Raw genomic sequence first — 14,264 nt, forward strand, 5'->3', positions numbered from 1 at the left:
AAACTAAAATTATGTTTTCTATAATGGCCCAATATTTCTTATATTTTTGATGGTTAAATTAATCTAATAATATTATGATCTCAATTAGCAATTGCGTTACCCCGGATAAATCCTAAAATGGTATTGGCACCTATAGGTACAACAGTAAAACATACATTATTTATCTTGGTTATTTGAATTATAGTATGACTGTTTTACTGTAGATAAAATAATGTCAATCCACTCAATTCCACTCCATAGCTTACTTCATTCATCAAATAATAATAACCAAATCGAATTGGTCAACAATGGTATTTAATACTATCTCACGCATTGATGAATTCGCGTACTATACACTCTATACTGTTAACATAAAAGTCTTTAAATGAATACGTTAAGTGTCAATGACGATTGTCGAACAAAATTTGGGTTCTAATTTAACAACTTTTTTAAATTATCTATAGAATATTGTAAAAAAAATCATAAGTACCCACATCTAATCCAACAATTTCAAAAATATAATATCGTACTTGCTCAAAAAGTTTTTTTTATCTTTACATTTCTGATGCCATGCTTAGTAACAATTTATTTTATTCAAACGGCGTAGGAGGAAGGAAGTTATAAATGATTTAAATTAAGCTATTGCTTAAACGCATTTAAATGTACTATAAAACCACCCAAATCTATTCGTTTACGAGCGAAGTTTCCTGGTTGACATGGTAGTCCCTGTGGTCAGTTAAAACTTAGTTGAGTGTCGTAGCTATAGCTACCAAATGAAATTTATTCAATAATATATAAATATAATGTATATTGTATACTATGTCGGTACGTGTTGAGAAACAAAACATTTTCTTTTTATAATTTTTAATATTGACATTAGTACTCAGTAGGGTCCCTAATTTCCTATGTATTTATAGTATATACCTGTTGCGGCCACGAGAGTAATGGAAAATACCTATGGCTTAGAAAAAAGTTATATGTACCTACTACTGTAAAGTCTGTATAAGGACTAAAATGGCCAATTATAAAAGGTGGGTCGGTGGGTGGTATAATATGCAGTGTTTATTTCGCAGTATAAATTTTTTATTACTTTGGTTCCACTATATTTACTTTATAAAACTACACTCAATAACTGATAGGTCATATTATTATTATATTATTATTATTATTATATCTCTTTTTATTAAATATAACCAGGGATATATCAAAACAATAGCCCTAATTTAGGCAAAAGCTATACGTATATCGTTTTTGAAGATATCAAAATTGTTTAAAATGTATTATTAAATATTGATAAGTATATGTTACTATAAAAATCCCAATATATTCAAACATATTGACAGCTACATTACTAATTGGCTTACCCAAACATTTAAAATATATTATGTAGTTTATTTTTCATGTTATTTGTTTAAAAAATTAATATTACACATAAGAAATTCATTTGAAAATTAATACGCTGCATTGGTTTTAATTAAAGATTTTTTTTATAAATATTAAATGTTGATAAATAATATTTAAATCATGAATATAGTATAATTGTATTATGACGGTTGTACGTGTCAATCGTTATTAGTATGACATTTGTGGGGTACTCGGTAGAGTAATTTATTAGTAGATGAAAGTCAATTCAAAATAGTTATGTGTACTATACATATAGTTCCAACTGCAGTACGTTTCAAGACAGCCACTTATGAATAAATGTGCGTTATGCTATAGATTGATTGGCTAAAAAAACCTACATAGTTATTGTTATTACATATTATGGTATAGTACAAAAATATGCTATTAAAAATGTATTGATTAAGTTGTTTTGTTCTATTTTTGTGTGATTAATATTTCGTAATTAAAATTACTTATTTTATTATATAAACAAAATAAAATATTTAAAAAGCTGAAGAAATAGCATCTAACCTATATGACTATTTTTTATATTCGTATTATTTTTGTTTCATATAAAAAAAAAAAATAAATGCGCATATAGTTTAAACAAATGTATATATATAATTAGAAATGTTCATGATACGGTTATTGATACAAACAATTAAAACGTACCTATGTCAAAACATATTTAAAAATGTTCTGATAAATGTGGTTATTAGAACCTAAACGACCTTTGATGATTTATGTATATTATTTTATAATCTGAAAAAATCTCAATTGTATTATCTATATAAAAATTGGATAACGTCATATTCATTTCCTGATTTTTCAAATTATCGATGAAGTTCATAATATAAAAAAAAAGTTTTGACGTGAATACTTGATTCAATAACTACTAATCCTCCAAAAGTGTATTATTGTCGAGTACAGATAGAATTTGATATATTTAAATCTGAAGACTAATATAATATATAGGTACCTATAATTACTGCTATTGACCTGTTGTAGTGTTGCTAATCTAAAAAGGCATTATAGCAATTAGTTCAATTATTGTTATACATGAATTGATATTCCGCTCTGTACGCACGATATCAATTTAGTTTATTAATACTTAATTTTTTTTATAATTTTTTTAGTAAAATATTTATATGAACCTATTTATTTACCAGACGGTAATTGTTAAGAAGCAAATTGTACTAGTTTTCTGTAAGGTGTTTATTAGTGGTAAGTTGTGTACTGAGTGTCTCCCTCTAAAAAATGTCGGGAATAATGGACACTAATGCAATCGTATACTTATGCATTTTTTAAATGATTTATACAAGTGCATTTAGCCAAACTAATATATTTTTCTTTTAGATTACAATGAATTGTGTTCATATTTAAACATGTGTTTTAATAACAAAATTTTTATTTTTAATTTAAAATAAAATTGGAACTCTTTTTTGTGTAATTTTGTTTTAAACAATAGCAGAGTAAACCATTTTTTTTAAGTTCATTGATTTGCATAAAACACAATTTATTTTTATTTTTAAGAAATTATTAGGAGAATGTTTGCAGTTTTGTTTTGGAGAATATTAACATCATATTTCCTTTCCCATTATTTTTAATATAAATATCCGGACTCTATACTTATAACATACAATTTTCTCTATTTATATAGATGAATCGTATTATAGAAATCTACTTATTAATGCGTTTGTATGCTTTCCAGTGTGTCTCGTGTATTTGCTTATTATGATTTATATTTGTGAACACATGAGTATTTGGATAAATGTCTCAACAACAGTAACATTAGTAGTTAAACAGCAGTATTTACATTCTTTTTTCATACGTAATTTTTGTTGTTAATAGTGCGTTATATTCTTATTAATTTTCGTGTAACGATTATACATTTGTAACTTTGTAAGGTTTCCAGGGTGTGTCTTTATTATACTATACCTTGGTGTATACCCGTTCAATTTGATTAGCAAAAAATAACTAAATGTCTTTAAAATCTATTGAAAGTTCAATAAGTTCTATATAAATTCTACACAGGGGGATATTTTAAGCATGCTATCCTTATTTTTATGCTTAAATTAGGCATATATTCAAGTTTAGATTTTTGGAATTTTTGAACGCACTTGAAATTTTTTTTTTATATAGGTACTTGTTCCACTTATGGAAGATCCACCAATAATAAAAACTTCTGTTTTTTTGACTAGGAACTCCCATTTTCATTTTAAATTATGTATTCAAATTTATGTATCCAAATTTAAATTTGAAGTGACTAGTTTTTGAGTTATATAAATTTGTGTACCAAGGATATTATGCTTATGGTAATGGGCTAAGTAGATATGGAGGTTTACATAGTTAAAATGTCAGTAACTACTAGTTATTATTGATCTATTAATATAAATAATGAGTAAACATAATCAAAGTATAATAAATACTACAACTGATATTACATATATTTTATATTTTTGTAAAATCATTTTTACATATTATCCTTATGGTATAAACATTATAATAACTCATAAACTACTCATTAGAATTTTGATTTGGGTACTTCATAAAAATTATCAATAAAATCAGTCTCTAAATAATATAGAGAAAAAATATAGAAGAGGGGGTTCTCATTAGAAAAACAGAAGTTTGTATCGCTACAGGATACTCCATAATTAGTTCAAAAAATTTCAGAAATGTGAAAATATGGAGCTTAGGCACACTTTAAAATTCTAAAAATCCAAATTTTGAAAAAATAACTATTAAAAGAAAAAATGGTTGTGAGCATGCTTAAAAAATCACTGGTATAATAAAATAAAATATATCGGTTATTTTTAGGTAACGCACCTTCAGTATTTATTGGAGCTTTCTTCGAACTTTTTGAAAAAAATGATTCTTTTATCATTTATTGAATGCTGGGTTTTATGTCATACATTCTATTCTCATTAAGTCAACGCCTCGTAAAGTCTTATTAACTATTCATATTCACAAGTAAACTATTACGTGCGTGATAAAATTGTATCTACATACTTCAATGAGCACGTGCAGACCGAAACAATATTAAATTATTAATAATTAATATCAGTACTTACGACAATGCTTGCCAGTTTTAATAAAATCATTAAGTATAGGTACATAGTCTTGTGTGAATAAATCTCGAATTTAATTTATTGCAATATGTGGGTGTTGTAACTTAACAAACTAATAAAAAGTGAAAAATTAAAACAAAAATAATTATTAAGTATAAATTTAATATTCGAATCTAAACATTTATTGTAATCGACATTGGAAAGATAATATAAAAGTATGTGTTAACTAATATGCATATTGTAAAAAATTTAATTCCAACTTTTATTGTTGCTATATTATAGTTATTGATATATACTTATTTAATTATTTAGATAACGATTTATCTATGCGATTCATATAGATTATGATTACAGATAAATGATTTTTCTGTGTTGAACTTGAATGCGGATATAATGAAAACTATATGTTAAGGATATATTCCTTGATTACGTTTTCTTAATTTCATAACGAATAACGATTATATAGTTAATTATTTATCACTAACCTGTTAAATTTTATTCTCGATTTTGTTGTAAGTATTTTTAAACTATGAATACAGATAAATTGTCTATAGAATAACCCACTCTTGACATAATATATTGTCTTTGTTGAGAGTTGATACTTCGATGTTTGGTTATGAGTTTGTGACCTATATTTTGGAAATTTACAATGATTTTTTAGTAACAAATACTATTGAATATAGTTATTTTGTTCTATTAGCTCACTATGAACCATTTACATAGATATACCTAGATTTTGTGAATTAATATTTATAATCTAATGTGTCTATATAGTATATAATAATGAAGCGAAAATATTATAATAAGGTATATTGTATAATGTTTTACCATTATCGAGATTAGTTAATAGCATAATGTAATTTATTATTTGTTTATAAATATTTATTGCTATTTGCTTTTATAGATTATACCTATGTTCCATCTTACAAATGAAAATTTTTAATTTACTATTTAGACTATTTAGAATTAATTACATTGTTATTGCTAAATTCCTTATAAGAACTCTGATTGATTTAACTCAGTAAGATAATTTTAGAATTTTGAATGTTTAATTCTTCTATAATAATAAATCTTCTACTCATAAGTCCTAAGTTTTATTTTGATATTTGTTGACTAAAAATTTAGTGCTTAGGTATATAGGTTGGTACGTGTTATTACTTATAAATTATAATTCGTATATTATACGTTATGGCATATCGACTCTTGGATGAGTAACTCGTCTTTGAGTAACTAAATAAATTATCTTATACTTTATTTATTTATAGAAAAGGTTACGTTAAGTTGGATTTATCGTCTTAGTCAATTATTATACATCGAAGTGAAATATATAGCATAATATTAATATATAGTAAATATGAGTAAATATATCTAAGACCTAATAGTTATAACTTTAATTTACCTTCATGAAAAATGTACTAATTTTTTTATGAAAGTAAGAATATTGTTGAAATTATTTTAATCTTTTTCAATATTTTGTATGTTATCTATAGATTTTACTTAAATATTATAATACTGCTGCAAATTGCAGTTGTAAATACGTATCTATTGAAAATGTACCAAGTCCGCTCAAAAATTACAAGCAAACAACGAGTTCAATAGTAATACTGTCGTGGATGTATAAAAATATATATACAATTATTAACAGGCTGTATACATCTGTTTTTAAATACGTTTTTACCATCACAATATATTTTTGTAGGTATCTCCTTCGACTTACTTTCAACGTAACAGCAACCTTCAAATATTCCAATGCGATTTGCCTTTTGGGGGAGATGGTAGGTTATAAGTATAGGTCATTATCATTCAACTGTTTTTTTTTTTAAATTTTATTTATTGTTTTGAATACATCATAAAACAACATGTTTACATGGTAAATTAATACAATGTATTGTTGTATTATAATTAATAACTAATAAGCTTATAATGTATATACAAATGATCACGTGATATCTAAAGCTGTGACTTGTTATATAATATGTTTTGATGGTAGGTATATTATTTTCCATTAAAACCAATAAGCAGGTACTTGTTGAAGGTATCTATAAAAAGTCGCTTTGGATGTAGTTGATTCCGAGTGTACATTGTTGGGTAGGTTACCGCAATGGATTTGAATTCAATTATGTAAATCATTGTATCTATACGAAAATCCATCCTATACGTATGTCAGCTTATATTTCTAAGGATATTTTATATTAGGTATTTATATTTATATGGCATGGCTATAAGTCATTTATTTTTATGTTAGTTCTCTCATTATCAAATGTATGTTTAACTTATTTTTGCTTTAAAAAAATTGAATATAAGTAATAAGTAGCATACTTATTAACATGAAATTACTTTGTATATTAATAAAATATTTAGCTGTTATTAACGTAGATTAGTAGTACTAATAGTTTGAATTTTTGAAATTAGTTTAAATATTTTGAAAATCTCAGTGTATATAGAAAATAATAATATATTTGATGACGAATAGTTTTAAGATCCTACGATCAATAAATGTTTAATTAAAATAAAATAATTGTGCATACCTCTGTTTTTCAATATTTTTAGAATTGTGATTTTATAACAACTAAAATTTCCGTAATTGTTTTTTTGCATTAGGTACTTGATACATAAGGTAATTGAAAAATTCTGGGCATTTTCTACTTTTTACTTCTTTAACATGTTTCTTTACTATCTAGAACTAATTTGCTACCAGAAATTACCCTCACCATTGAACAATTTTTTCTGGTATAAAAAGCGTTTTCAGACAAAAAAAAAGTTGTAAAACAATACATTCACTGTTCCGCTCAGAATGTAAAATAAAAATTAGTTAATAACAAATACATCCTCTAAATATTAATAGTGTAATACTAATTTTTTCAACTAAAATTATGACATTAGTATAATGAATAGTATCTATAAAAATATTTTACACAATACACAATAGGTGACATTGTGTACTGTGTAGATACATCTATTTAGGTACGTCTCATATGGACCTACAATATTATGTGATAAAAGATAATTGTAATTTTTTTTATCGTTTTAAATTTTTCCTCAGTTTGATTGTTAAGTCGACTACTAATATAAATTTCTAGCGAATAGCTTAATACAATGTCTACGTTTTCCAGAAATTCCGAGAGACGAAAAGAAAAATCAAGAGATGCGGCTCGATCTAGACGTAGTAAAGAAACCGAGATATTTACAGATCTCGGATCAGCATTACCTTTACCAGCATCCGTTATTAGTCAGCTAGATAAAGCAACTGTTATGCGATTGACTATTGCATCTTTCAAAATTATGGACGCTTTATCATCAAGTAATTATAATTTAATATTATATTATGTAATAGTAATAATCGTAAGTGAAGGAAAGTTATATTTACAATGTCGCTAAGATATTTAAATAAAATAGTATAGTAAATTAAAACAATCTTAAACCAATATTATACCTACTAGGCTACTAGAACAATAGTGCTATATAATTTTTATTATAATCATTTTTTGTTAGTTTTGTCTTTTAGTTTTTAAGCTTTTAACTTCACACAAACCAAAAAAACACATTAAATAGGTGCCCTGTAGGTTTGTACTACAGTGCAACAGGTTTGAGCCTTAGTATTCTGTCAAAAAACTATACAATTCGAATGCAGCACAACACGAAAAACGTTCAATAACACCAATTATTTTGTTTTATTACATTTTATAGTACAGAACGTAGGACTTATCGTTTTTATTTAATTCAATATTTTTATCATAGACTAAAGGTTAAGTACCTAATATTAATACTAAATAATTTATTATGATTTAATGATGTACTAAAACTTACAACTATTATAATTTGCATTCATAACCTAAAAATTAAATATTTAAAAACCAATATTCCACGTTAGCGAATGTCGAAAAAACCTAACTTGGAACATCTATTTTTCAATATTAGTTTCAGTTTGAGTCCTTGATTTTCATACTCGTATTGATTAATTTTTAATTTAATAGGTTATTCCTAATTTGATTAGGTGTACGTTTTTACTTTCAATATATATTATGTATCACCTATTTTAATTTTTACTTTTCTTACTTTTATAATTATAATGTATAACTATACAGTTCCTAGGTGCTTTCATATATTTTATATATCATATTTATATTATTTTTATATTTGGGTTCATTTATTCATAAGTTTAATGGGTTTAATCTGTAATTAATATCTACCTAGGTGTGTGGCTATTTGAATAAAATAAAATGTAAAAATTAGAATAATTTTGTAGATTTTTATTTTAAGTCTTTAAAACGAAACGTGTTTTTACTGTAATATCAAATTATTATTGTAACGTGATATTAATATTTAACTTGAACGTTTGAATGATTTACAGTTATTTCCTTAAGAAAACAACTGTCCAAAAATACGCTTTATTGTGAAATATTTTAACGCATGGGGTCAGACAGAAATCCTGTTAGCCTTGGGAGTTGGAATAGACCTATAATAGGCTTTAGCTGTTTATTAATCAGTTAAATTATTCAATTTTTCTAAAAATCTATTGTTATAATATTTTAGCTATGTATTTATGAAGTAAATATATGTATAATGTATATATATTCGTTTTTATTATAAATTTTTCAGCAAATATTGATGTAAAATCTGATGAAAAAGATTGCCCTCCAAATATGAATGGGATATGCAACAAAGCATTGGATGGCATTGTCTTAATTACTACAGCTGATGGAGATATAATATTCATATCGGAAAATATTTCCAACTATTTGGGCTTATCACAGGTACCTTCTACTTAATGATTTTAAAACTATAGTGTGTACACTTTAATATGACATGCGTGAACTGGGTGAACTGCGGATATAGGGCTTACTCGTTCACTCGTTGACATCATTGCACGTAAAAAGTTTATTATTTATTTGTATTATAATTTTATTTTGATATTAATATAATATGTGTTTAACTACAAATTTACGTCAGATGTTTTTTTTAGATTGATTTGATCGGGCAATCAATTTATGATTTTGCCCATCTTTGTGACCAAGCCGAATTGAAAGACATTTTAACCAGCAAAGACATTGGTGAACAAAAGTCGTTTTTTGTTCGAATGAAATGCACTCTGACCAATAAAGGGCGCAATGTAAATTTGAAATCAGCATCATATAAGGCATGTATTTTAGTATTATGCCGAATATGATAACTAGTTTATACTCTATAAAGGAAAATTGAATGCGTTGATATTTCAGTGGCGTAGCCAGGGGGAGGCTGAGGGGGTTGCAGCCCCCAGAAATGTTAATAAAATTAAAATTTTTTTTTAATGGTCTATGGTATTCGATCAAAAACTAAACCACCGCTGTGTAAAAAATTGATGCAGCCCCCCCTGAAAAAAATTTATATACTTCCTTACACGATGTTATGAAATTAATAGTGCATTTTTAAACAATACAATATTATTATACTACACAGTTGGGCGCCCGCAGTCTATTTTACAAGTAAACAAGTTACAACCCGTTTTAACATGTTAAAACGTTTCTCAGAAATCTGAAACGCGTGACTAGTTGAGTGGCATGTCGCATGTGTAATGTATAATTACTGAGTAGGTATAATAAATAGTTAACGGCGAATGACTGAATGCAATATAGTTTGAGATCATCCACTTTTATATCTCAATACGACACAATAAATACCTGTTTGTCAAGATAATTTTTCTTGCGAATAATTAATGATTTTATCCAAATTGAATTGGTATTCTTAGAATAAAACACAACTTGATTTTCACAACCTATAATTTAGTTAAACGTAGGTATTTTGTTATGACGTATATACCTACGTGAAGTTTCCAACTTTCTAAACTTTTTGGAAGAAGATCACGTATACCACGACCGTACATCGTTTAATTTTCGAACATTACATAGACCTTGTAATAATATCATATTGTGTCTTACACATTTTTATCGTACATTTTTTATTTTTATAATATAATATGTTCAGAGTCACTTAGAAAATATTTTTGCATTTATTGTGTGAATAAATTTTGTTTACCTATATCTAAAATCACTGCCCTATAATTTATGACAGATCTTAATAATGGTTAACGCTACAGTTTGCTATATGTGGCCTCGATTATTATAAGCTAATTTCGTTTAATAGTACTCTGGAACATTTATTATTGTTGGTACCTATATTTTATTTTTATGCCTTACAATATTTTACTAGCTACTTCATACATGACTTGACTTGATATTATATTATGAAACACACTTAGACATTCACTGCACATTTTGCTGCATAACCCTGTGTTTAAACTTTTTTTTTTAAATTTTGTTATTTGTTAAAAAAAAAATCACCGTTTATTTTATAAAATTATTTTTCTTATACAATGTGCCATATGATACAATGTAACATATGATATAGAAATAATTCAAATTAAAACCATACCAGAAAAAATCTGAGGATTAATCTTAACATTTTAAAAACGTGTCTTTCTTATCATCCTCTAAAAGCACTAATAATAAATACTAAGTACACTTTGTGTGATTTTTACGTGTTTAAAGTTTTTCAAGCTTAATTTTTTGATAAAAAGTATCTACGTGATCTATCAAGCTAGTTACTATTCAAGTATACATTTTCAAAAACAATAATAATTTATTATTTTTAAATTTGGTTAAAAGTCAGTTTAAAATTCCTTTCGACATAATATGTACAATACTCTAACATACACACACACACACACACACACACACACACACACACACACACACACACACACATATATAATTTTATATATTTGCAATTCATTCTGGATTAAGTAAATGTTATTATTTCAAAAATATTATTTCTAAATTACATTATTGGTCTTTACAGTATTCATATTTGTAATAAACTATTAAATAAGTTGCTGGTGGACAACATTTTTCTATAAGACTAGTTGATATTTTTATTGAGATTATTAGAATTGTATTTAATAAAATGTACATTATAGTAATTATTTAAGTGATCACCCCGGATGCAATTATTCTAAGATCCCAATCAATTGTGTACCTATAACACCCTTTAGAATACTTACAAAAACTTTTCATATTTTAACATACTACATTTGATAACATTTTAGTAACAACTTTACTTAGATAATAATAATTATAATAAGATTTTTATACTTTTTAGGTACTGCATTTTACGGGACATTCAGTTATCAATACGTGTTCTAAAATAAAATCACCAGTTTTATCGGATGGAGAATCTGATTCAGACTATGAATCAGATAAAAAAACAGATTCTGACAGTAAATCCAATAATGGTGATTTAAAGTTTGAAAAAACTGCTGATTCACCATCTCATATATTTGTGTCGATTGCTGAACCAATACCACATCCAGCAAATATTGAGATACCATTGTATAAACAGAGCAAGATATTTTTCAGCAAGCATTCATTAGATATGAAATATATAATCGCCGATGATGTGTGAGTTAAAAAAAGATATTGTTCAAATTATGTAATTATTGTTTTAAACTGTAGCCATAAAATATTATTTTTTCAAGATAGTAAATAATATAATTTTGTGAATATTGAGTTTTAGAAATATAAAATGTTATTACTTATTAAACATGTTCAAAAATTTAAATAAAAAAATGTTTATATTAATTATAATGTATTTAAAAGAACAAAATTAAATAATTTTATTTTTTGGTGTTTGTAAATATGTAAAATAAAAACGGTTTTGTAAGAAATAATTTTTTTTCAAACTAAAAAATATTTTTTTTTTTTTTTGTATTGCATTGAAAGAAAAAAAATGATAAGGTAATCTACAATCATTTTATAAAATATAATATTAATTCTTAAAATATTTTTAGTATTTTATTTTTACTAACTACATTTATTGATTGATCAGCAAATTTTTTTTTGGTATGTTTTGAATTATTAAATCATCACATTTAAATTAATTATCTATTATTAAAATTTACAGATAATTGTAATAGTTTTTAACATGTAATTTGTTTTTGTTTTTGTAATAATTTTTGCCAACTATTAAAACTTATTTGTAATATAATTTATTATTATTCAATTACTTTTAAAAGTTAAATAATATATTTTTTAAATGCAGGAATTAAACAGATAGTTACACAATTTTCTAAAGATTCCATCAATAAATGATAAAAATAACAGTACTATATTCTGTATTTGTGGATTTTCGTATTGAAATACATTGACAAATATAAATCAGGATTTATGTATTAAACTTTTTAACACTTTCAGTTCAAATACTGTAATTTATGATTTTTCAATATAATTTGTACATTAAAAATTAACTGTATAAGACTCTTGTCTCGAAAGTGTTAATGCTATTTTAAAAAAAATCTACAACTTTAAAATATCAACTCAATTTATTTAAAATAATAAAGTGTACCTGGTTTGATCATAAGTTTTTTTTGTTATTGCTTGTGTAGTATATAATAGAGGGTTATGACTCTTTTAATTGTATCATTTATAACATGTAATTTACACCAAGAGCTGTCCTGATGATGTAATTTTCTATTTTTATTATGACTAACTTTATTTGTTTTTGTTCAATCATTTTAGATTGAAACTTGTGTTGCCTATTAGACCAACATTTTAATAATTATTTGATATTTTGAAAATTTTAATTTTTTTGTTCTATTATTTTATAACTTAATCTCAAAGTTAATTTTAAAAATCACAATTTATATGGATAAATATATTACTAATCAATTTTGAAAAAAATATATATTCTAATTATTTTCAATATTTTAATTCAGTTTTTAATACTTTTTATTCAACATGAAATAAAAAAAATATTATATTATATGCTACCTTTATAGATATATTTTTAAACAATTCCGATTTGTGATTTACTTCGCTAAATAATAACAAAAAAAAAAAACCAGTTTGAAGTAGTGTCAATGGACGCATCCTTCAGTCAAGCCTCCAAACCTTGTAAAAAAAAATCTCACATTTACTTATTGTTTTATTTTATTACAGATTGAAAAAATTATTTTTTAAACAATTCCGATTAAAAATGTATAACTAAGAATAATTATATTTAATTATTAAAAAAAATTATAACAATTACTATTATGTATTTTTAGTATAACAAACTATGTGGGTTACGAACCAGATTCATTAGTTGCAAAGTCTGTGTTTGATTATTTCCATGCTCAAGATTGTAATTCAGTTGAAAAAAGTTTTAAAATATGTGAGTATAATGATATGCACATTAATTATTTAGAGAAATATTCAAAAGATTTAATTTATAAATAAATAATTTTTTCAGTATTCGAAAAAGGACAGGTAGAGACAAACAAGTACCGATTTTTGTCAAAAGGAGGTGGTTATGTTTGGATAATTACACAAGCTACAATACTAAATGATCACAAAGGTCTAAAACCTGAGAGCATTATGTGTATTAATTACGTAATCAGGTAAGATGTCTTATGGTCATATACAATGATGGACTAGCAGTAGTCTGCTAGTTTGTTAAAGTATACTGTGTGGCGAACATCCCAATCTGTCTTTGTATATAGCTTATCTTTTTGGTAAATTAGTATTCAATACAATAGAATATATATCAGTTAAAAGGAATTCTTAATAGTTTTATAAATATAATTGTTTAATATATGTTTTGAGCAAGTTTCATTTAATCAAATAACACAAACACAATAGAAACATTCCACAAAAATGGGTTTTAACATAAAAAAATAACTACTTTCTATTTATGTTGATGACTACAAAATCTGTAATAGTGTTTAGCATATACTGAATTATATCTTAAAATATTACGTATGCGTCCACTGTTATAACACACATGGATAGTTAGAAAATACATACAATAGTATGTACAAAA

At 25.0% G+C, this 14,264-nt stretch overlaps 1 protein-coding gene across 1 annotated transcript in view; it reads left to right on the forward strand.

The window, feature by feature from the left end:
- The window catches only part of LOC111034637 (hypoxia-inducible factor 1-alpha-like), a 49,723-nt gene that overhangs the window by 11,308 nt on the left and 24,151 nt on the right, over window positions 1–14,264 (forward strand). Inside the window, exons 2-7 of the mRNA XM_022315938.1 lie at window positions 7,547–7,734; window positions 9,033–9,187; window positions 9,397–9,570; window positions 11,568–11,866; window positions 13,510–13,616; window positions 13,695–13,842. Of these exons, the coding sequence (XP_022171630.1) occupies window positions 7,547–7,734; window positions 9,033–9,187; window positions 9,397–9,570; window positions 11,568–11,866; window positions 13,510–13,616; window positions 13,695–13,842 (1,071 nt within the window). The remainder of the gene's footprint in view (window positions 1–7,546; window positions 7,735–9,032; window positions 9,188–9,396; window positions 9,571–11,567; window positions 11,867–13,509; window positions 13,617–13,694; window positions 13,843–14,264) is intronic.

This window comes from Myzus persicae, unplaced genomic scaffold, assembly GCF_001856785.1.
Source record: "Myzus persicae strain clone G006 unplaced genomic scaffold, MPER_G0061.0, whole genome shotgun sequence".
Taxonomy (NCBI): domain Eukaryota; kingdom Metazoa; phylum Arthropoda; class Insecta; order Hemiptera; family Aphididae; genus Myzus; species Myzus persicae.